This window comes from Bradysia coprophila (genome assembly GCF_014529535.1).
Source record: "Bradysia coprophila strain Holo2 chromosome X unlocalized genomic scaffold, BU_Bcop_v1 contig_173, whole genome shotgun sequence".
Classification (NCBI taxonomy): Eukaryota; Metazoa; Arthropoda; class Insecta; order Diptera; family Sciaridae; genus Bradysia; species Bradysia coprophila.
In genome coordinates, this window is record NW_023503302.1 from 3,491,550 (window position 1) to 3,514,917 (window position 23,368).

At 34.5% G+C, this 23,368-nt stretch overlaps 2 protein-coding genes across 5 annotated transcripts in view; one reads left to right on the forward strand and one right to left on the reverse strand.

Annotated features, from left to right (window-relative positions):
- LOC119068181 (cation-independent mannose-6-phosphate receptor) overlaps positions 1-23,368 on the forward strand; it is a 66,073-nt gene that overhangs the window by 19,292 nt on the left and 23,413 nt on the right. The window lies entirely within an intron of this gene.
- The window catches only part of LOC119068180 (protein toll), a 96,070-nt gene continuing 76,666 nt past the window's right edge, over positions 3,965-23,368 (reverse strand). For 2 of the 3 annotated variants that reach the window (XM_037171671.1, XM_037171672.1), the window contains 3 exons: positions 8,896-10,337; positions 5,782-7,255; positions 3,965-5,655 (listed from right to left, as the gene is read on the reverse strand). In XM_037171671.1, coding sequence (XP_037027566.1) covers positions 5,179-5,655; positions 5,782-7,255; positions 8,896-10,106 — 3,162 coding nt within the window. In that variant the 5' untranslated portion in view covers positions 10,107-10,337 and the 3' untranslated portion in view covers positions 3,965-5,178. Of the gene's footprint in view, positions 5,656-5,781; positions 7,256-8,895; positions 10,338-16,031; positions 16,589-23,368 lie in introns of those variants that run through there. The other variant, XM_037171674.1, reaches the window with a different exon arrangement.

Consider the following 23,368-nt stretch of genomic DNA (forward strand, 5'->3'; position numbering starts at 1 on the left):
CGTGACCCTAGTGCGTCTGTCACCCTAGTTGAAGTCAAATTATTATGAAATGTGTACATCTTACAAATTGCGCATAGCGCAATTACGAAGCCCCGTACGACGTTCCTTTCAAATGTAACACAAATTTCAAGTTGACCTAAAATTTTAATTTATTGAGAGGCCTAAGGCCTAGTTACGGCCTTAGTCCAACGACCCAAATTTAATTTTTTTTCAACATCATTACATTCAGCCTTCGATTACCTACCAAATGAAACAAAAATTAGGAAAATCGGACGAAATTTACTCGAGATATATGCAAAATACACTTAGGGCCGTGTAGCGGGCTTAGTCCAAGGACCCAAATTTAATTTTTTTTCCCAACAACATTCTATTTGGTGTTCGATTACCTTTCAAATGAAACAAAATTTAGGAAAATCGGATCAAATTTACTCGAGTTATATGCAAAACACACTTAGGGCCGTGGAGAGGCCTTAGTCCAAGGACCCAAATTTTAAATTTTTTTTCAACAACATTCTATTCGATGTTCAATTACCTTTTAAATGAAACAAAAATTAGGAAAAACGGATGAAATTTACTCGAGTTATATGCAAAATACACTTAGGGCCGAGTAGCGGCCTTAGTCCAAGGACCCAAATTTAATTTTTTTTCAACAACATTCTATTCCTCGTTCGATTACTTTTCAAATGAAACAAAAATTAGGAAAATCGGATCAAATTTACTCGAGTTATATGCAAAATACACTTAGGGCCGAGGAGCGGCCTCAGTCCAAGGACCTAATTTTCAAACATTTTTCTCACCACATTCTATTCGGTATTCAATTACCTTTCATATAAGACAAAAATTAGCAAAATTGGATGAGATTTACTCGATTTATATGCAAAATACACTTAGGGCCGAGGAGCGGCCTCAGTCCAAGGACCCAAATTTCAAACATTTTTCTCACCACATTCTATTCGGTATTCAATTACCTTTCATATTAGACAAAAACTAGCAAAATTGGATGAGATTTACTCGATTTACATGCAAAATACACTTAGGGCCGAGGAGCGGCCTCAGTCCAAGGACCCAAATTTAAAACGTTCTTCGCCACATTATATTCGGGCTTCGATTACCTTTCAAATGAAACAAAAATCACGAAAAAAGGATGAAATTTACTCGAGTTATATGCAAAATACACTTAGGGCCGAGTAGCCTTTCACTTCTAGGGCCCTAACTCACGGGCCATTCACCCAACGTTTTTTTTGCCGTAAATATCCCCAAAAGACCTTAAAGCACTTAGGCGGCCCTAACTCACGAAGGGCCGACCCAAATATGCCCATCTTCGAACTTAGCCTGACTATTTTGACTATCTTTCAGGGGAAAAAAAATTTTTGAAATCGGATTTGATTTACTCAAGATATCGACGTGACAGACGGACAGACGGACAGACAAAATTTTTAATGCGGATTCGTCATCTATGAACATAGGCAAACACTTTGCCCTTACCGTCTGCTTCGAATTCCATCAATTACACACGGCATCGTAATCCTATAAGCCCCTTTGTACTTCGTACGGGGCTAAAAAGTGACATAACGGCCGCTCACCAGAGGACCATTGAGCTGCCGTCTTGGCCCCACAACAATTTATAATCAGGAATCGATACGGAACAACCTACAATCATCGTTATAACGATTTTGTAAGATGACCGATTAGGGGCCGTTCATAAATTACGTAACGCTAGAGGGGGGAGGGGGGGTATGAGGCAAGCGTTACGGTTCTAACAAAATTGGGTCAAACTTGACCCTTTTAGCGTTACAGACCCGGGGGGGGGTCTGAAAAATGTTGATTTTTGCGTTACGTAATTTATGAACGGCCCCTTAAGCCCTTTTTTCAGCCTTAGCAGGTCCACTATAGTAGACACCATGATCTACACTTTTCTTTATTTGTGGAAGAATGTGCCATCATGGTTTCACGATGAAACGAGCCATCAGAACAGTCGGAGCGTTTGCTGCGACTGAGCCCCGTACAAACCCGTATATCTATTGCGTACGTGACCCTAGTGCGTCTGTCACCCTACTTTGACCGTAAGCCTATGCGCCGGTTAAAGTAGTTAAAGTAAAATTATTATGTAATTTGTACATCTTAGAAATTGCGCATAGCGCAATTACGAAGCCCCGTACGACGTTCCTCTCAAATAAAACAAAAATTTCAAATAGCCCTAAAATTTTAATTTATTGAGTATAAATACACATAGGGCCTAGTATCGGCCTCAGTCCGAGGATCCAATTTTTTTTTTCAACTACATTCTATTCGGCCTTTGATTACCTTCCAAATGAAACAAAAAATACGGAAAACGGATGAAATTTGCTCGAGTTATATGTAAAATACACATAGGGCCCTAGTAGCGGCCTTAGTCCGAGGACCCAAATTTAATTTTTTTTCAACAACATTCTATTCGGCCTTTGATTACCTTCCAAATGAAACAAAAATTACGAAAAACGGATGAAATTTGCTCGAGTTATATGTAAAATACACATAGGGCCCTAGTAGCGGCCTTAGTCCAAGGACCCAAATTTAACTTTTTTTTCAACAACATTCTATTCGGCTTTTGATTACCTTCCAAATGAAACAAAAATTACGAAAAACGGATGAAATTTGCTCGAGTTATATGTAAAATACACATAGGGCCCTAGTAGCAGCCTTAGTCCAAGGACCCAAATTTAATTTTTTTTTCAACAACATTCTATTCGGTGTTCGATTATCTTTCAAATGAAACAAAAATTACGAAAAACGGATGACATTTACTCGAGTTGTATGTAAAATACGCATAGGGCCCTAGTAGCGGCCTTAGTCCGAGGACCCAAATTTAATTTTTTTTTCAACAACATTCTATTCGGCTTTCGATTACCTTCCAAATGACACAAAAGTTACGAAAAACGAATGAAATTTACTCGAGTTCTATGTAAAATACACATAGGGCCCTAGTAGCTTTTCACTTCTAAGGCCCTAACTCACGGTCCACTCACCCAATTTTAAAAAACTTTTTTTTCCTGGATTGGTATTGACAATACCTATCATTTGCCGTGTCATTTACATTTCCATCGTTTATTTTGCCATAAATATCACCAAAAGACCTTAAATCACTTAGGTGGCCCTAACTCACGAAGGGCCGACTTGAATATGCCCATCTTCGAACTTAGCCTCACTACTTTGACTATCTTTCAGGGGAAAAAAAAATTTTTGAAATCGGATTTGATTTACTCAAGATATCGACGTGACGGACAGACGGACAGACGGACAGACGGACAGACGGACAGACGGCCCAAATTTTTATTGCGGATTCGTCATCTATGAACATAGGCAAACACTTTGCCCTCACCGTCTGCTTCGAATTCCATCAATTACACACGGCATCGTAATCCTATAAGCCCCTTCGTACTTCGTACGGGGCTAAAAACGATTTAAAGAATGGCCAAAAATCAAATCGAAAACAGGCCAGGCATGAGAAGGTAGAATTTAAGAGAACTGGTGGTGAGTTACTGAAGTAAGGACAAATATTGGACGATCCTGAGTAAGGATTCCTGACAAATTTCGGGACATTATTTTATAAAATCAATTTCCTAAAAATAGTTCTCCTTCTCTCATCCTCATTTTGCTGCACATGCACATAATCAAATAAAACGTTGAGGAAAAAAACGTAACATACTTACTGACAGCCTCACAGGTGCGACTAAATGTTCTAGTCTCGAAACTTCATACCTACCTAAGAATGCACGGCTTTTGAGAGGGCATATAGATGGGCACTAATTTGGTTGTATGTGACAGAAATATTATTTTTACCTTTCGGCGTTTTATTGCAACTATGTGTGGCCATTAACACTGAATTATTCCGTTCGTTCGAATTAACTGTTGCAAGACTAAAATGTTAATTGGATATTTTCAAAAGCAGAACACAAAATGGAATAGAATTTTTGTTGTTGTTTTGTATTTTGTTTTATTTCCATATATACTTTTACGATGTATAAAACCTTAACGTACATGCCTATTCATTTTGTTTGCTACAATAAAGGTAGATTTCATTTGCAATAAATTGTTTGTTTTTTTAGTCATAAAAATAAATAGAAAAATTAACCGCTAAAATATTTCAATTTTCCTAATAAAAAACAATTTTTTTTCTTATTCAATTCAAAAACATTTTCTTTTAAACTTTTCGAGAAAACTAAATCTAAACTACAATTTTGTGTTTGCAGTTACTTGCTGACAATATTCGTTTCTTTTAAAAATAATTTTCCTTTCTCTTTTACACCCCCAAAAAAACCATTTTCGTATTTTCGGTAAATACGTTAGCCTAAAAATAAAATCTATGAAAAGGAGATTAAAGCCCGCAAAAAACATCCAATTTAAAGTCTCTTGTCAAGGAAATAGTTTTTTTTAACAAAATAAAATTTTGATACCAGAGATACCAGTCCATTATAAATTGGAGTTTGCAGAGGCTTTAGCACTTAATTTAAATTAAAATTACAAAAAATTAATTTAATTAAATTGAGAGTTTTGTATAAAAAAAATTGTAATCAGATCATAACGTCTCAGTCGTTTTAAGTTCTTTACGTTGATGCTACGAAACAAAAAATATAATTTTTGTTGTCTTATCTAATTCATTTAACTGTAGATATATAATAATAATAATTAGCTTGTGTGAGTCAATATATAATGTATTTTGGTCGTATAGCTGTAGGACGGTGACCGAATTGATCACGGAGAGCCGAACCTATTTTCCTTTTGATATTGAACGTCAAAGTATAACATTGTTTTATAGTATTGACTCACGTCTTTATATGTCGTTCAATATCAAAAAGAAACGTAATATCGTATTTCCGTTCATCGCATTGTTCAGCCATCCACTGGTGTACGAATATTTTGTTTTTTAGAAACACCTGATAGAATATGGTGACAAAAGAGCACTCATCGAATGGTTCACATATAACTAAAATATATAATAAAAACCCCCCCTACGTTCAAGAGTTTCTATATGTTCAAGAAATCGTACGAGATTTTTTGATATCACAATAATTACAATTTATATTTTGTTTCTACGGTTTGCATTTTTTTTTCTCTTCTCTCTTTATTCTGTTCATTGTGAACCTAAGCCATAACATCGTTTGATGTCGAATTTTTTTTTACCGTTTATTCATCCAAGTTTCACACATCACTTTGCTTGGCATTTGTGTTGATAATGAATGCTCCATTTACATGACCATTCAAACCGTTCGCAAATTTCTGTCCAGCCAGTTCAGCCGGTGGTGTGGTGAGTGGCGGTGTGACCGGTACCGGTTTGATTAACTCTAATTTGTCGTCGACGGAACTCTTCAATGTGCTCTTGACCAAACCCTTGCTTTTGTATCCGTTCGGATGCGGCATGGCGTAGCGTAATTTCTTCCAGAACCATGGATCGCCCCATTTGATGTATGTGTTCGTTTTCAGATAGGATCGCAGGGCCGGGTCTAGGTTCTCGATGTCGCCGATGTCACCGTAAATGACCACAATGACGCGTACTCGACCTTCGGTGATGGCATTCTTGTGTGCCAGCTGGAATTCCATTTTGCCCCAGATTGATTCGAGGAAATTGGGCGTCAGAATGACGACGGTTCGTCGGGAGTCTTCGACTGAACGAGCGATCTGTTTGTATTGAAAGAATTCAGAGTTAGTAAACAGTAAAAATGTTTGATTCTGCGTCCGCAGGGGATGCAAAAAAAAATCAATTTCATTCTAAAAAGATGAAGAGATCAAGAGAGACAAACTTACCGATTCTGTGATAAATTCTCCAGCTACCCAATCCCGTTCGTGTAAGCACAATTTAAAGCTGGGTGTGCCATTTTCCAATTCAGGTACCACATGTTCGGTTACGAAGTCAACATCCTTATGTGAATACGATATGAAGGCGTCGTATTTCTTTTCCTTATCCAGTTCTTCCTCGGTGACAAACCAAGAACACCAATTGTGGGCGTACATCCATACTTTGATTTCTTGTTGATATTTATAGTATAAAGCCGCCAGAATTCCGACGAACAGTCCAAACAATGCGAGAACCACACTTAGCGCAACAATAATTGTCTCATCTTCCGAACATATGTCATCGACGTGAACTAATGGCTGACCGCCTAGGCAGACTACGTTTTGCAGGTCCTTTATTTTAGCAGCATTTAACTTAGCGAACGCAAACAATCCCTTAGCGTCACAATCGCAAATCCACGGATTGTTGCCCATTTCGATGTGCTGCAATTCTGCCGTTTTGTTCAATCGTGCGAAAACCGTGTCATTGAGCCAGTTTATTTGGTTGTGAGATATATCCAAGAGTGACAATTTGGGTGGTAAATTGTCTCGCTTTAACATCCGAATGCTGTTGTTTCTAGCCCGGATAACACTTACGAATGAATAAGCTCCTCGAGAAAGATCTGGCAGCTCGGTGATGTTATTGTTTTCAATATACAGCTCTGTTAACGCTAAGCCGCGATTACTGATGTCCGGTATGCTTGGCACGACTTTCAAATTCAAATTGGAGCAGTTTACAGCCATTACCCGATCGAATGGTCGTACGAAGCATTCACATTGCGGTGGACAGAGTTTAATCGAACTGTTCGGTGGATCGAGTGGGCACACAATGTCGATAAGCTGAAGTTCTGTGATTGATTTACCGGACATTCGCTCAGGCTCTGCGCATTTCAGTTGATCCGCTTCGATGAGTATCGGTTGACGTCCTTTCAGATGAATGTATTCAATGAAATGAAACATTCGGCAGTCACAAGTCAAGGGATTGTCGTTCAGTAACACTGTTGCTGTTTTGGTAACATTCTGTGATAAAATGACGCGATAATTACGGAAATCCAAATCTCTGATGGAATTGTGGGTTAAATTAATCGTTGCGTCGTCCGAGAAAAACTGTAATCCTTCGAATGTTAGCGACGATATGTTGTTGTAGCTCAAATCCAATTCTTGCAAATTGTTGTTAATGGTGATCCAGTCGGATAAAATCGTTATGATTTCGTTGTTGCGCAAATTGAGCGTTTGCAACACTTCGAGATATTGGAAGGGTGAACCAATTTGCAGGTCGAGACTTCGTACCCCGTCTTCGTCTTCGTTCAAAAAGGACAGGTGATTATTTTGCAACTGTAAGTTACGGATCTTTGTCGTAGTTGTGAAGGCTAGATGATGAATGGTTTTCAGCTGATTATGATCCAAATGAATTTCTTGGACACTGTGCAGACCATGGAACAAAAGTCTGAAAATTTGGAAAATCGAAAAAAAATTAGAATTTACAAAACCGAAAGCTTTAAAGTTTCTATTATTCATTATCATCCTATGGTCGATAACAGTTTACAAGATTAAAATCTAAATGTATAGCAAGTACACCCTGGAAACCTCTTTAAAATAATAATCCGAAATCTTTTTTTCTGTGTGACCTTTTTCCCACAAACAATGTACAAAGTTCTCTCGAAAAACCGTCAACGCGAAAATTAATTATTAATGGATCTATGCACCCAGTCTGTCCCAATGTCATTAGATATTCTACCCCCCCAAAAAAAGAAGAAGTTAAGGGTGGAAAAATGTACATCCTTCATATTTACGTAAGAAATCCTCTTCTTTTTTGTGTTTTTTCTTTCTCATTCTCCCGAAATCCTTTAAAGTATCTTATAACAAGACATAAACAATTAATTTTCAACGATATCCATAATGAAGCGTTAACAAACCGTTTCCAAGTATTCACCGCAATTTCTTAAAATGGAATACCAAGTCGCATACCTTTAACGCCATTTCGCTACTTCATATTCCATTTACTTTATTATAATGTTCATTTCGGATTAATTCGCGAAGAAAAAGAGGCAAAAACAAGCTGCTTATTGTACAAGCGAAAAAAAAAAAATAAATTTTAATACAAAAAAAGAGACTTGAATTCACCTAACCATATCATTAAGATATAAACAATTTTTTTTTCGTCTTCGACTCAACTACATAGACCGTTAAAATTTGATTAATTCTTGGTGTAGTATACTTTTGTGATCTGGATTCGTTTCTTTTTTCTCATCTACTTTTACCTATCACTTGTGTCTCTCTAACGTTCGTCTTGATTTTTCTTCTTCTTCTTTCTCTTGCTATTTTAATTCTATTTTCAATTCTTATAATAAATATTGTAAACTTGGACGATTTATCGTTTATTTCCGGGTCAGTTAGATTAAATAAGTTACCGAAAACTTCTGGAGCAAGAAATAAGGAATTTGCATTTTCCTATGCTGAGTTGAAAATACATAAAATATAATAATAAAATGTAGAAAGAAAACGAATGGATGGATGAGAAGATTGTAGATAACATTGGCGGGGTACAGTAGAAATATGTACGAATTCTGATCAGAACTTATGGCATTGGGGTAGAGAGGATGGGTTCATTCGGTATGTGTATACACACAATGAGAAATAACGTTTGTAATAGAATAAGGACGTAATGGAATTCGATGGGAATTATATATATTTCAATATTATTGTATTTGCGGGAGAAAATATATGGGAAAATTCTTGTGTTGTTGTCTGGTATGGATATGATATTTTGATAGAAAAATATTTTTTTTTTGTGTGTGCCTGAAGAAAAGAATGTTCCTTTTGAAGTCGTGTAGCAAAGGAATAGCAGTGTCAAAGTTTATTTTCCAATCATATATAACGAAAATTTCGAATAAATCTAATGTATGGAGGGTTGGTTGGTTGAATGAACTGCACGACGACACTCAGTTATAGCTAATGTACTTCACTTTATACTCATTTTTGTACGTTGTGTTGCAATGTTATAAGTAAGCAATGCCACTCAAACGAAATTTTCAAAAAAATTACATGCATTCATCGAAAACCGCAACTACACGGTAGAGCACTTACCCGGATATCATTGTTAAATTGTTGTACGACAGCTTCAACACCAATAGTGCATTCATGCTATCGAATAGTCCATCTTCCAGTTCGACAATGCCGTTTCCAGTCAGATCCAAATCCAGCATATTACTTTGATTCGCGAATAGTTCCACCGGCAACGAAGTTAACTTATTCCATGCTAACGACAAGTTTTTAATTTTCAACGAACCGCTAAATAAATCACCGGGCACAGTATTCAGTCCACATTTTATATTCACATCTTCCAACATTGATAGACCCGACAAGAAACCATTCGGCAAAGTGTCCAGACCGACGCGATTTTCAATCAATCGTAACTGAATCAAATTTTTGTTTGTAGCAAACAATCCTTGCGGCAATTTTCGGAATTTGTTCGCACTTAAGTTTATTGCAGTTAGGTTGGTTAGATATGCAAAGACGTCCGGTTGTAAAGTTTCGATGTTGTTCGAGCTCATGTCCAATTCCAACAGGGAAGACACTCCCTCAAATGCCTCTTTCGTCAAATGCTGCAAATTGTTTCCCCACAGATTGAGATTCTTTAGTCTTTGTTGATATTTAAACACTCCCGGTTCCAGAGTCTTCAGATTGTTATAACCCAATTCCAGATACTCCAGCTTCTTCAAGCTCCGGAAAATATTAACCGGAAGATGAACTTTATTTGAGCGCAAGTCCAACCAAGTTATATTACCAACGTCATTGAACAGATCCTCTGGCAATTCGGACAATCCATTTCCACTAAGTCTCAGTTGTTCCAAATCGGTGAACCCACTCAAATGTTGCCGTACCAACGAACTGCCAAGATCGGCTCCATACGTCAAAAACATCAATGATCTCGTTTTTCGCATGCCCAGTCGATTCAAAATTGTCATCAAAGAACTGCCACCCATTGGCAATGGACATCTCGAAAATTGGACACGCGGTATGTCGCCAACATCCATGGGTGCTAATTGCTTGTACACGGTTTCGTTCAATGTCAAACATTCGATTTGAACGTATGTTGTCGGCTTAAATTTAACTATTATGCTGGGATCGAAGGTCGGACATTCAATTTCATAGTCATTCTGTACGAATACACAATTGCATATTGATCGATCCGGACAAAATTTAGCTCGATTATAGTATTCAGACGGACTAGCTGTTGAGCGACTAATTGAACACAATAATAGCATTAAGCCGATTAGGAACGATATTACATCCATTGTTTATAACTGTCGGTATACAATGTTCACTATATGTTTGCTCGAGGGTGGTAATTGCTGTTTGTTTTATGTTTATTAAGGTTAGCTGGATGGTCTTTTATATAAATAGACACGCACGCACGCACTCCTTTTGTTCTATCCTTGTGTAGATTCCCGGTTTTGTTGCAGGATGGGTTAATTGTAAATGTTGATTGCTTCGTGGTATGGGTTACATCATTCCACAGAATTTGTCTGTAAGAGAAAAGAAAGAAAAGGAGAAATTATCGTCTGGTTGATTGTTGAAAATAATGTAATTTCTGTCGGTTTTTATTGTGTGGGAAAATAAAAGTAGCTAACACAAAGTGTAGACAATTTATGAATGAAATTTAGCCGTATGGCTTAGGTGTATTATTTTCAGAATTTTTTTTTTCATTGTTCAGCGTCAAAATAATACAATGTGATTAAAGCAGTTGATGGCCTATAATTCGTCTATGAGATTTTAAATCAAATCTGTTGGAATTATGAGTGAAAATTGTTTTCATGGCATTTAACGTGTAATTTTCTGTTTTTTCATTTATTTAAATTTTGATCTTTTATTATATGGCTTCATAGTACTTTCAACGTGATGTGCTAACAACGTGATTGAAAATATGGAGAGAGAGAAAAAAAAACTTTTGTAATCAATTTTGTTAAAAATAAAATTGTGGGAGCGTGGTTGGTATTGCCATACATTTTTTTTCCACCGATTTATGAAAACCATTTGATTTCCAGTGCAATTTAGCTATTCAATGGAAAATTATTATTTCGTATTTTAATCCGATTTATTGTTTTTGCTAACAATATTTCGGATAAACTCATCATTGACGTCATTCATTGTTATTATGAATTTTATAATAATTGCCTAATGAAAGTTAATTACCAACGGTTATTGGATTATGAACCGATGTAGAATGTTGACCGTTTAAATGTACGAGCTGGATACATAAAATGAATGAATTATGGAGTTTTTGGCTGCTTGAAAAATGCGTTCGGTTAACAGTCAAATTATTGGAAATGAAAATGGGCCTGATGATGACTTCGAAACTTAAATGGTATAAAATGTTTGCAAAACTCTTTATTATCATGTTGGATTTACCGAATAACAAAGTACTTTTGACAATACTGTCATTTTTGTAAAGTTAGTTTTTGATAACAGAGCCTAAGGGGATAAAGTACTTGCAAATCGGGACAATATATTTTGTTCCTGTTTGATTGTAATACTCTTCACTTGCTTTCAGTTAGGGCTTCAAACTGCACACAAGGAAAAAAAATCACTTCGTTGGTACTTATTGTCTGAGAAAATTTTTCGAGAAAAGGGGAGAAATTCAAGAAAATTCTGGAAAATCAAGAAAAATGTAGAACATCAAAGAAAATTAAGAAAATCAAGAAAAGCTTTCTCTAGAAAGGCAATGGTGACAAACTAAGTTTCGTTCGGCTTTGCGAGTAAACATTTCTAGTTGAACTAGCTTGAATGAACTATCGCTGATTGAACCTTCTTTGATAGTGATTGGCAGTTTTTGCAAACAATAATTTGTTCAAATCACTTGCGATATTTTGCAAACCACAAACAGTTTTAATTTTTTAATAGACAGCACTCGCTGGCAAATAAATTGGTTCACTGCTATTATACCTATACTGTGTGGTCTTAAGTCTTAATAGCTGAATGGTATAGAGTTATTGCTTCTTATCGGGAGTAAGAACTTTGGTCAACGCAAGAGTTTTATTCACGTTTAGTAATGTTTCAAAATCGAGTGATAAAAAACCACTTCGTCACCAAAATGATGCATGAAAAATCACACTTTTCGCAACGGAATTGCATAAATGAGATTACTTCTAACTCAGCAATAAATCTCTTCTAACAACTGACGCAACAAGACTAATAGCATTTTTTTAAAAATTGGTTTCGACGTATTTTTTCTCGAATAATATTTTCAATATTTGTCATGTTTGTGTAAATATTTAATTTTGCACATAGCCCTCAATAGTATTATGGCAGAAAAAAAAACGAAACGTTTTGGTTTTCAGATAATTGAAAATTTCATTTTGAGTTTCATCCGACATTCAAACATTTAATATTTACATTAAACAGGTAGAACGAAAAAAAAACTGCGGGGTTTATGGTTTTAATTTTGCTTTCGTAACATTTAATGAGGATTATAGGACATTTTTGTTCGGTGTATTTTTTTATATTAAAACATTTCTATTCAAATGTTACGAAGCATTAAATGGAATACACCGAAATAGGAATCAGATTTTCGCTTATACGTTTATTTCCGTTCAGACTTTTTATAACGAACTATGGAAGATTTGTTTCAATACATTTGAAAATGTTAAACATTCGTGCAAAGCTAATTGATCATGAGCCAACGTTTTACGTCATTCAACTGTCCGCATATTTAAAGTCCAAATTGGCAGAAATCCCCTTTCAAATTTTTTCCAATTAACGTTGTGGATTATAAAGATTACAATTAACATAAATATCTTTTCATTAGTTTCAGAACAGTTAGATATAGAGAGAAAGGAAGAGAAGTCAGAGTTGCGATTAAAAATTCAGTCCTGCAGCAATTGATATTGGTGAGGTCTTGATATAGATGTAACATCTCTAATATCTAGTCATTGCATTTCATATCATCTTCGCAAGCGTATCGCTACATTATGATTAAATCTTTTTACTTCTTTTGTTAAAAGTACAGTAAATCAACGTTTCTAACAGGAAAGGAAGTTTGCGACAATTATGTATCTAATTAACGAAATTTATGAGCTCCGTTGATCGATTGGTGAATAAGATTCATTTAAACAAGAATATTTCTGCGGTGAATTAAGATGAACCGCTTTGCAACGTATCAACAATTAATTACTTCGTTTAGATTTAATGTAAGCAATTAAATCGCAGACATTTCGCCTCGATTTAATATAATGGTGAATTACAGCTGTCATAAGCAATTTTGCAAATAATTGATATGGCAAGCAAACAATTACTTCAATTTCCATATCAACCTTGAGCAAGAAAAAAAAGCAGTGAAACAGTTAACACTGTAGCGCATCCAGACCGTATCCGAATCGATTTATCAGATTTTTTTATTTTTCGTGTCTGTTACAAAAATAAATTCTTTTTTTTTGTTCATTCTGTCTTCTTCAACTTGTATGCTCTCATTATTTCATTATGTACCTAACAAACTGTGTGTATAAGACTGTGCTAACTGTTGGTAAGTTGTAATTTCGCAGAAATTATACAAAATAATGTTCTTTGATCTTTTGCGATTTTAAAATGTAAAATTGCATTGGAAATAAATTGCAATGTTTTATTCAAAAAGTTAGAAAAGTAATTTGTGCGAAAATTATGCACTCGGATAAAAGTAAAACAAACTTCCGACGAACAAACTTCTGAAAGTAGGAAATTTAATTCCATTTCTTTGAATGTGAAAATATAATGCAAACATAGAATTATCGATGCGAATAAATAAAGCATACACTCACAGACAGACAGACAGAGAGTCAAATTGTCTGCTTAAATATTTGCCGAAATGAACGGATTAGCGTTATCATTAAGAAAGCAGTACAGTCGCTCCTCGTTCACATAAATTTTGCAAACTGACACAAAATCGGCGGGCACTAAATCTCCGTACACACAAAATAAAAAAAAATGCCAACAGAAAAACCGTTTATGCAAATTTTATATTCTTAAATTCGCGCTCCAATCTACACAATTATGTTTGTTCATTATTTTTCGTTCCGAAAAAAATATCTTTCCGCTCGTCCTATTGATATGTCCATCGCACCCGATTCATTTCATGTGCAAATTTTTGTAATTTTTTTTCCTTGTTATATTCTACAACGAAGAAACGACAGAAAAAAAATCGAAAGAGCAAAAAAGAATAAATCTCTTCAAGAATATTATTATCCTTTTGAATTCATACTGATTTATTTGGAGAGTGAATTTTTTTTTCGTTCCTTGTTCGCCCTTGTTGCTTCTGAACATTTTCAAGTGATTTTCGCATACGTAACGTTTCTCAGCGTGGGGTCTTTGCTATGTTCTGCACTTCTGCACATATCCTTTGTATTGGACAATAATTGAAATGATGCAACCTTCTGATATTGTGTTCGACATGTTTTCAACATGTGTTAAGTGTTGAATGTATTGGCTCTAGCTCATTAAGTTTGAATGGAAGATTTTTTGGAAAACGATTTTTTTTGGGAGAATTTGTTACCGATTAACGAAACATCTTTATTAAATTACAGCTGTGAAGCCGACATCGTCTAATAGTCGACCATATTTAGGTACAAAAAATATTTTCTTGCAATAGAACTTGGTAGAACAATAAAATATTTTGAAATTCAAGCTAAAATTTAGGGGGTGAAATGGAAATAAATGAGTGTGAGAACGTGAGTCAAAAGTCATAAAACATCCTGAGAAAATTTAAACATATTTTTCCGGTGACCTTTTTTTCTGGGAAATACCAATTTCGAAGAAACTTTCCTTCGGCAACAATATAATTTTTATGTTGTTTTATAACGCTGCAACAATAAATATCTTATGCTAAACTGACATTTATGAAGTTTATATAAACAGAATTAAAGGCAGATAGAGCGAAACAACACCGATATATTGATGAAGAAACTGTCTTAATTTGCACATATTCTCCTATCGACAAAATGGAAATGCCATTGTTGACATTTCCAGTTCAAACAATTGAACATTTGAAATGATTCACCATGTTTGACCATTATTTGATGTGCAAATAGATGCAAAATTGAATTCAGTGTCTTTCGGTGTGAGTGAAAATGATGTCTGATAATTTTTGATTTCGATGGATTTGAACGTCACCGGAAACAATAATTGTATGCTTGGGACAAAGTCATTAGTTAACCTTGGGAAATGTTTTGCTTATAATTCATTTTGACGTGGGAACATAATCCTTTTTCGGTAGGAATCATTAAAAAAAAAGGAAAATGTAAATCTGGCATCATAAATGGTTTTACACAACCGTTTTTACAGCCCCGGTTTTTTTCTTTCTTTCTTCTCTTGGTTCTCATCGAACGTGACACTTTCTATAGGGAATTTCCGAAATTTATTTACCCTAAATGACTGAACGACTCAGTGTAAGGCAGTAAATGTGTGCTTGCAAATAAAAACGCTGAATAATAAAACTATTCAGTAAGACATTAACAAATGAATTGGATTTTTCCACCAATTGCTGTTTAAATTTTTTGGTTTTTCGGTTCGTTCCATTTTATAAATACCTTTCGGTTATGCTGCACAACGTTCAGTGAATCATTTCATAAAATACGGGAAAAAAGTTCATAAATTTTTGTTGTCTTAGAGTCTGGGAACCGTATTATATTTTATGTATAACAGAGAAAAATTACGAAACTCAACATTATCCCATCCGCCACTTATGAATTTTTGTGAGTTTTTTTTTAGAAACATTTAAAATGTGAATGTTTATCCAATACGTAATTGAGCTCGAGTAGACTTCAAATAAATTATGAAAATTCACTTGAAGCCATTACAACCACTAAAAGCTAATTACGGGAACAGTTAGAAGCGATCCCATAGAGAAAAATGATAATTTCCACAACCATAAAAAAGATTAAATTTTTAATGTTTTTTTAATTCAAATTTGTTCAACCTTTTTAAGAGTAATATTTTCTTCTATAAAATACATTTTTTTATCTATAAACAGGAGCTAAAAGTGAGTACGAAGACGAGAGGCAGCAGAAAAAAAAATATTTTAAACATTCTCGAGGAAAGTAGAAAACTTTTCTAATTACACACTCTTTTTATCAAAAATTTAAATTATATTGCTTTTATGGAGTTATGTGCCAAAGACGCGAGAGAGGGCTTGTATTTATCAGAGGAACATGGGAGAAACATGGGTGAAAATTTTTTCTTTTTTCAGTGCTAACCTTATTTTTTTGCACAGATAAGTTTTATCGTTTGCTTTTTCTCTGCCGTTGCCAAAAAAAAGTTGTATATTTCGCGTATCCACTTAACAATATCCCTTTTTTATTTGATGGGCACTTGAAGTTTTTTCTCCATCCTCCGTGATAATAATTAAGAACACGTTTGTTGTGTTGGTTCCTTTTTTTTTCTTTTCTTTTTAATCAAATTTCTTTTATGAACCAAAAAAAGAAATAACTTTTCCTTTCATTCACTCGGGAGCCAAATTATTTTTTTTAAACAGCACACCTTTCGTAGTTTTACAACACAAACATTACACACAACAATGGGCTCTTTTCAACATTTTAACAATTTTAACACAAAAAAACCTAAATTTCTGTCGATGGTTTTTCTTCACTTTTATAGAGGAGATTCAGACGAACGAACTCTCTTCAACATAATTTTCAGCGACCGTAGTTTATTATATGTATATACTCGTCGAACACGAAAAACGGACAAATAAAAAGAATATAACTAACGACTAACCACACACGACAACCAGTCAAACAGAACTGAATTTGAATTATGTTATTTTCGTATTTTGGATGGTTATAGACCGCATCTTGTTTTAAAATAGACATAGAATCAACGTACGTATAATAAAAGAGGAAGAGAAAGAAAAACCGATTTTTTTTTCTTCGTCTTATTTGGTTGTTGTTGTTGAAGTAGGGGCTGCTTTGAGTGAGTTATAGGTAGATATGTATACAACATTAGGTAAGATGTATAGTTTGTTTTAAATTTAATTTCGATTGGATTCGGTTTTTGGAGTGTTAAGTTGAATTTAAAGCCGAATAGCTAATGAAATAATGAGTGAATATGAATATGAATATTTATGGTTCATAAGAGAAATTCATTTGGAATGCATGATGTGTGTGTGGAGTGGATATGATGATGATATTTCAACATAAATGAGATGTTTATAATATACGGTAAAACATAATTATGCTATCGAACTGAGTGCAACCAAAACAATTATTTCTCATAACCGAATGGTTTGTTAACGACAATTTAAGTAATTTCTGCGAACATTTAAGTCTGCTTGCTACAGTAATCGACTATTTGTTTCTAATTTCCATGGATTTCAATGTAGTCTTCATTCACGGGCTGGACACTCTATGAATATGAGCATTTAAAAAATGAAGAACAGCATGAATAGTGTCAGGCCCGTGTCTTCATTTGTGTGGTCCTGGACTTTGTTTCCATTATCTAATTCTTTTAACTGTGGCGTGAACGTCTTTTGGAAAGGAAAAGGGAGATGGTACCATTAAACAAATTATTCAACATGCCCGATAATAATATCTAACCAAACACCGAAGTCAAACGTTTTAGGAATGTTATCGAATGAAGTAATTATCCAATTCCCGACACAATCATAAAAAATTAACCCCTCCACTTGGTAGCGTGGAGGTTCGTGTGTTTTAACCAATTTAAAATATTAATGTTGATATCACAATTTGCGATGATAATTTGACACTGGACGACTTTTTTTCGTTTTAAATTTAATTTTATGTTGGACAGGGGATTCTTTACCTATCTCATTAATTGATTTTAATGGTTCTACCTTTGTCGCTTGTTTAATTTGTGCCATTTCAATTTTACTTGTATTCTGCATTTAACACAAAATGACATAATGCGGACCGTTGAGGTTTTTTTTGTATCGATTTCCATAGCAGCTCTTGAATTTCATTTATTAGATTTACTGGAATTTTAGTCACATGTCTTTTGGTCAATTAAAAGTAATTTGTAGTGGCGAGCGAAAATAAATAAGCCGAGAAAGTATGCTAATTAAGAGCATTCAGTACTACGTTGAAAAGTAGTCTACTTTACGGCGTTGAAACAATCTATTTTTGTATATAACGTATGTTGTACAGTAGTTGGATCGATTTTAACAACTTGAACATGAACACCATGTTTGCCGAGACTAATCCAACGACATCATTATTTTTTCCTTTTCCGACTATTTTTTAGTACCGGCTTTTTTTGTGAATCAAAATCGCACCTTTAAGAGGAATCTTGACTTGATAAATTTGAAGCTGACAGTTGGGCTCAAAAATTTTTTTTATGATAATTTTGTACTCGAATTTTCGAGAAAATGAAAACATCTTTCGGTGTTGAAATGTGTTAGGTTTGAATAAAAAATAGAAATATTTGTGTTGAAGTAGCCTAATAAGTAAGTCAGAGAAAACTCAATAGACCACGAAAATTGACACAAATTTTGAGAGACCTGATTTGGGTAAGTCGATTCCATAAATTCACAAATTGCTGTATATGCAACTCTCAATTTTGTAATCAGATTTGATGCACTGGATTTTTCAAGAAGACTTGATGTTCTACCCGTGTTATCGCCCTTCCCTAGCGCTCAAAAATAAACGTTGTACAACATATCGGCTAATCATCATCAAATATACCAACGCCCGAATGTAGACTACTAAAAGTAGCCACATACGCACAACAGGCCCATCTGTTAGGCTTAGGTGCAATATAATTTCTACCCACTTATATTCTAAGGGTTGAATACTCTGATTCTCTGATCGAAAATTTCTCGCAATAAACAAGAAGAGTTTCACATCTATTTTATCGATTGCTACAAAACACTACACATCTTTAAAAGGTGTAATATAGCCGACATTAAAGTGAAATGCTATAAAATATTGTGCCAGAGCCAAAGTGACAACATAACGATCCCTAACTAAATCAACTACCCTCCGATGATAGAAATTCATTTTTAACATCTTAACTTCATGTCACAGGTAGACATAGAAGTTTTTTTTTCACTTAGAAATCGAATGCCCATATCCAGAACGAGATTAACCAAACCATGAAGAGGGTAGATAATAAATTACGCATATATAAAGCCATAAAAAAAACACAATGGAACCTTTTTTTGTGTGTCGATTTGATGATTATTACAGTATAGGAATACACAGACCAGTGTCGGGAAAATGAAGAAATTACTATGATTATTAATTACATTATGACGGTGTGTTGAGTGTAGACGGACAGGTTTTTTTTATATTTAGTCTATCTATTCTATCCATTAGATTCTTATACATGCATGTGCGTATCGTTCTACCAGGACATTTGGTATACAATTTATCTTATTCCACCTCCATATGTCTGTATTTCTTTCGTAATAATAATAATATAAAAATGTGTATAATGCTCGTGATGTTATGTCAAAAGACCCTACAGCTATATTATCGTTTGAACAGGTAATATCTAACGGCCCTACCTTTAAATCTCTTTATTTTGTTGGTTCAATAGTACCTTTAATATTATATGTATATTAGATTCTCTATAAACGAATCGACCTACCTGAAATAATTTTTGTATAATTCGAAATAAAATGGAAAAAAAGAAGAAGTAAAAAAACGAGCGAAGAAGGAAATGCTGGATTTTAATTTAGACATCAAAGGTTAGACAGAAGAGAAAACTGCTTTTAAAGTCTAATTAAATTTAGAATTTTTGATGTAATGAATTTTGGTGCGCGGTTGTCGGAATGGTTTTTTTTGGTTTCGTATTAACTTTACGTTTTGCTTGTCGGTTCTCCCTTTTCTGTCTCCCGAACGCAACCTCCACATCCATTAAATCATTTTCTGACTTTGGAATCACATCAAAAAGGTGATATAAATAAATGCTGTCGCACTGAGTTACAATGATGCGAAAATGCTAGATGTGTACATTGAAATGGTAGCAAAGATACCGCATTTTCCGGTCATGAAACTTTCACAAAAAAATTGGATGGCGTAATTAAATTTATTACAGTCAGTTCTATGGAATTTAGATTTATAATTTTTTTTCTATCAACGGAGCGGGAAAAAAGACGTGCATGTGGTGTTTAGTGCTTAGACTTGTCCCTTTTAATCGAGTTTAATGTGCCGCTTGAAATTCATTACCTTTATACGAAGAGAAATGTATGCGATACGTATTTGGCACATGATCTCTCAAGCCAATTAAACGATTTCAAAGTGCAAAACAACGATTATGTGAACCCAATTTGACAGAAAGAGTGTTGACTGTAGCGTTGAAATAGTTGTTGGCCTCCAGAGCGCTTTTTAGATCGTCCGACTTTATGTGTTACCTAATTGAACTACTGCGATGATTGGGAATTCTAACAAAACTTTCTTTTCAATAGAAATTCTAGAAAAACTTGCTGAAGATGGTTGTTTTGGATTAGCGAAGTAAAACACTGTCTGCACAAAGTAACGCGAAGTAGACCTAATTCAAATGTTTCTTTTCATCTTCTGTCAAGTTTGGCAATATAACAAAGCACGGCAGAGTAAAATAAACCATTTTTTGGACCTCACCATCGTTCCCAGCCACCTATCCCTAACCGAAACTTCCCTAAAGAATACCGTTTCGGCCTGCTAGTTTCAATGATCTCGACAGTTCATCTCTATTTTATTATGAAATAGAGTGTAAACAAACTCTTTCGGGGCCATCGTCTGGTTAACTTTACTCTGTCGTGAACAAAGGAAAAATTTGAATTAGGTTTCTTTCGCGTTGCAATGTGTAGCTAGAAGCATAACCGACAATAGTCTAAGTCTGAGTTACTCAAAGATAGAAAGAGCATGATCAATTTTTTTACTTAAGTAAATTGAGCAGGGTGCTCGCTTCTAATAAATCAATTTCTCCTATTTCTCAACAACATAGCGTTATTGCCATCTACTAATCAGACTCATACTTACAAATCGATGAGATGAGTGCACCACGCCTCAAGTGAAACCAGCTTGACACTGGAACGCTCGTAAAAAATGCATGAATTTTTTTGCGATATAGAGAAAGTGAGACAAAGTTTGCTCTAAAACTTTATACGAAACGAATTTTTCCATCGAGAATTCTTTCTGTCATCGGTGGGTTTCATATTTCTTTTACAAAAAAAAAGAAGAAGAAACTTTCACACTATTTCACACTTTCGTCAGTTCTTAAGAAATCATTTCTCTGTGTTTATAAGTTGAAGATTTCGCAGTAAAAAAAGTGAAATTTCAAAAATTTTGTTCGTCAGAGACGGTGTGCAATCCAATAAAAAGATGTTCAGCACCTAAGTGAAATTGACAAGAATCGTCACGGAAAAAAGACAACAACCAGGAACTTTATTATTGCAATAAAAAATTAATCTCGAAATAAATACGACGAGAACCACCCCTTATACCTGTTCGTCTGTGGTATACATACAACAACATTTTCATTTAATTCATTTAAAATTCAGTTAATATTTTATGTTGTTGCTAAAATGTAGTTTCGAACAAATTTAAGGAATATTCGGAATTATGAAAGTTATTTAAGTTTTCAGCCACAACTGATTCCAAATGGTTGGTGTTTCTAAACACTCTTTCCGAGACAAGGAACTTTATGTTAAGTAAAAAGTTATGCCAACGCTGTTTAATTATACATCTTGAAAAACTTATACTGTTGCTGGCTGCAATAGTTTTGTGTATGTAGAGAGTTAAAAAGTTCACAAAAGACATTACCACGATTTTCTTTCTTTTTTGGGTCTCATAATAGAAGTGGTCATCACGTTATGCTGTGAAGTCAGTTTTCAAAATGTTTGCTTGCTGAGAATTCAGCTAAAATTTAATTTGAAATGAACCTTGGTGTGTGTGCATGCTTGTACACTTGTGAACATTGTCGAGAAAAGGCTATTAACCCAATTTTGATTTCGTTCAGGTGGCATACATTGTTAAAAGAGCTTACATTGTTTCGAGCACATAATGGGGGAAACTACTGACGATTTCATTATATTTAAAAAATAATAATTCTGTTCTCATTCAGTCATACCTCAACAAACAATCTTTTCACATCTTTCGAGATGACGGCGATAAAATTCTGAACTCGGAGTTATGCTTTTACAATTTGTCACCATGTCAACTTAAAACTTCTTCTGAGATACATTTTACAGTCGAAACAAGAAGACAATAGAACCTACCCCCCATTAAAATTTTAAAATTCAACAAACGAAAGAAAAATTAGTTGACAATTTTACATGTTCAAACCTTAAATCATTCGAATAATGAAAAAAAAACCTCGACAAAATGTACAGCAATTTGATGCACTCATGATTTGATATATTGCTGGCATATAAATTGATATAAACGATGTGTTCCACCTACTTATCATTCACCAAACTTATACTGCATTAAGTCTAAAAGAATGGTTCGTTCGGTCAATCTATATTTTACCATTTTATATACAAACATTACAGACAGTAGGATAAATACAATAGGCACTTAAAGTCGAACCATTTGTGTTAAATAACTATAAATCAGAGACGATCATTCCGGTACAAATAAAAAGAGTATCAGAGACCGCACTTCCAATATATTTATAAAGTAATATAAATTGTTCGACAAATACAATAATTTGATGCAAGTTCCAATATATTAATTTGAAGTGCTCTGTGTATGTTTTGCTGCTAACCGAGCAGCAAACGGGAGCGAACGAAATATATATTATGTCGATTCTTGCGCTTGTGTTCTATCCATTTATAATTGTACAAATGAGATGATATACATCATCCCGACTTTGAGGTTATTAGACTGAAGAATATTTCATGCTATGTACCATCGTAAATCCCTCAATCATATTCAATCAAATATCGATTCATTATTATTGAATGAAGAGTGTATCGAGTGAGTGGATAAAAAGTACCATGGGTGATATAATATTTCACATACATATATAGATCCATACTATATGGGTTGACGTTAACACCTAATTTGTAATGATTATTTTTACGTCATGTTGTTGTTCTACCATACTAATGTTGTTGTATACGATGATGGTGTATTATACATACCAAGGGCAAAGTGTGCTCGATATGATGATGTGTTTATGATGAACGACAATTTTCCTTGTTAATTTGTGAAATTCAGTGAATGGGAAATAGAATATTGTATGGAACATTGTTAACAGGGTTATGAATGAATTTAATTTGTCATGTTGTCATTTGCAATTTGCAAATGTTTGGAAAGTAAATTACTTTTAATTTAGTATAGGTAATGGGCGATGCTTATTGATCGACTTTGAAAAGTAGACGAATTTGTCTCTGCTACGAAAATTTTAATTCATCTCGTTGTGATGAAGTTCGTAGTTTGAAGTTCCCAGTCACCAGTCTCAAGGAAAGCGAAACCAATCTACGAGTTACGACACTTTGAGCTACCACTCATCGAGAGTTATAATTCATGCATATAGTCCTGATGATTTAAGCAATAGTAACAAATTCGACAGAGTTACGAACTCCCAGCAGTTGAGAATCTTCAATAAGTCTTTAAAAATTACTAATGCTCGAAACTCACTGATGAAA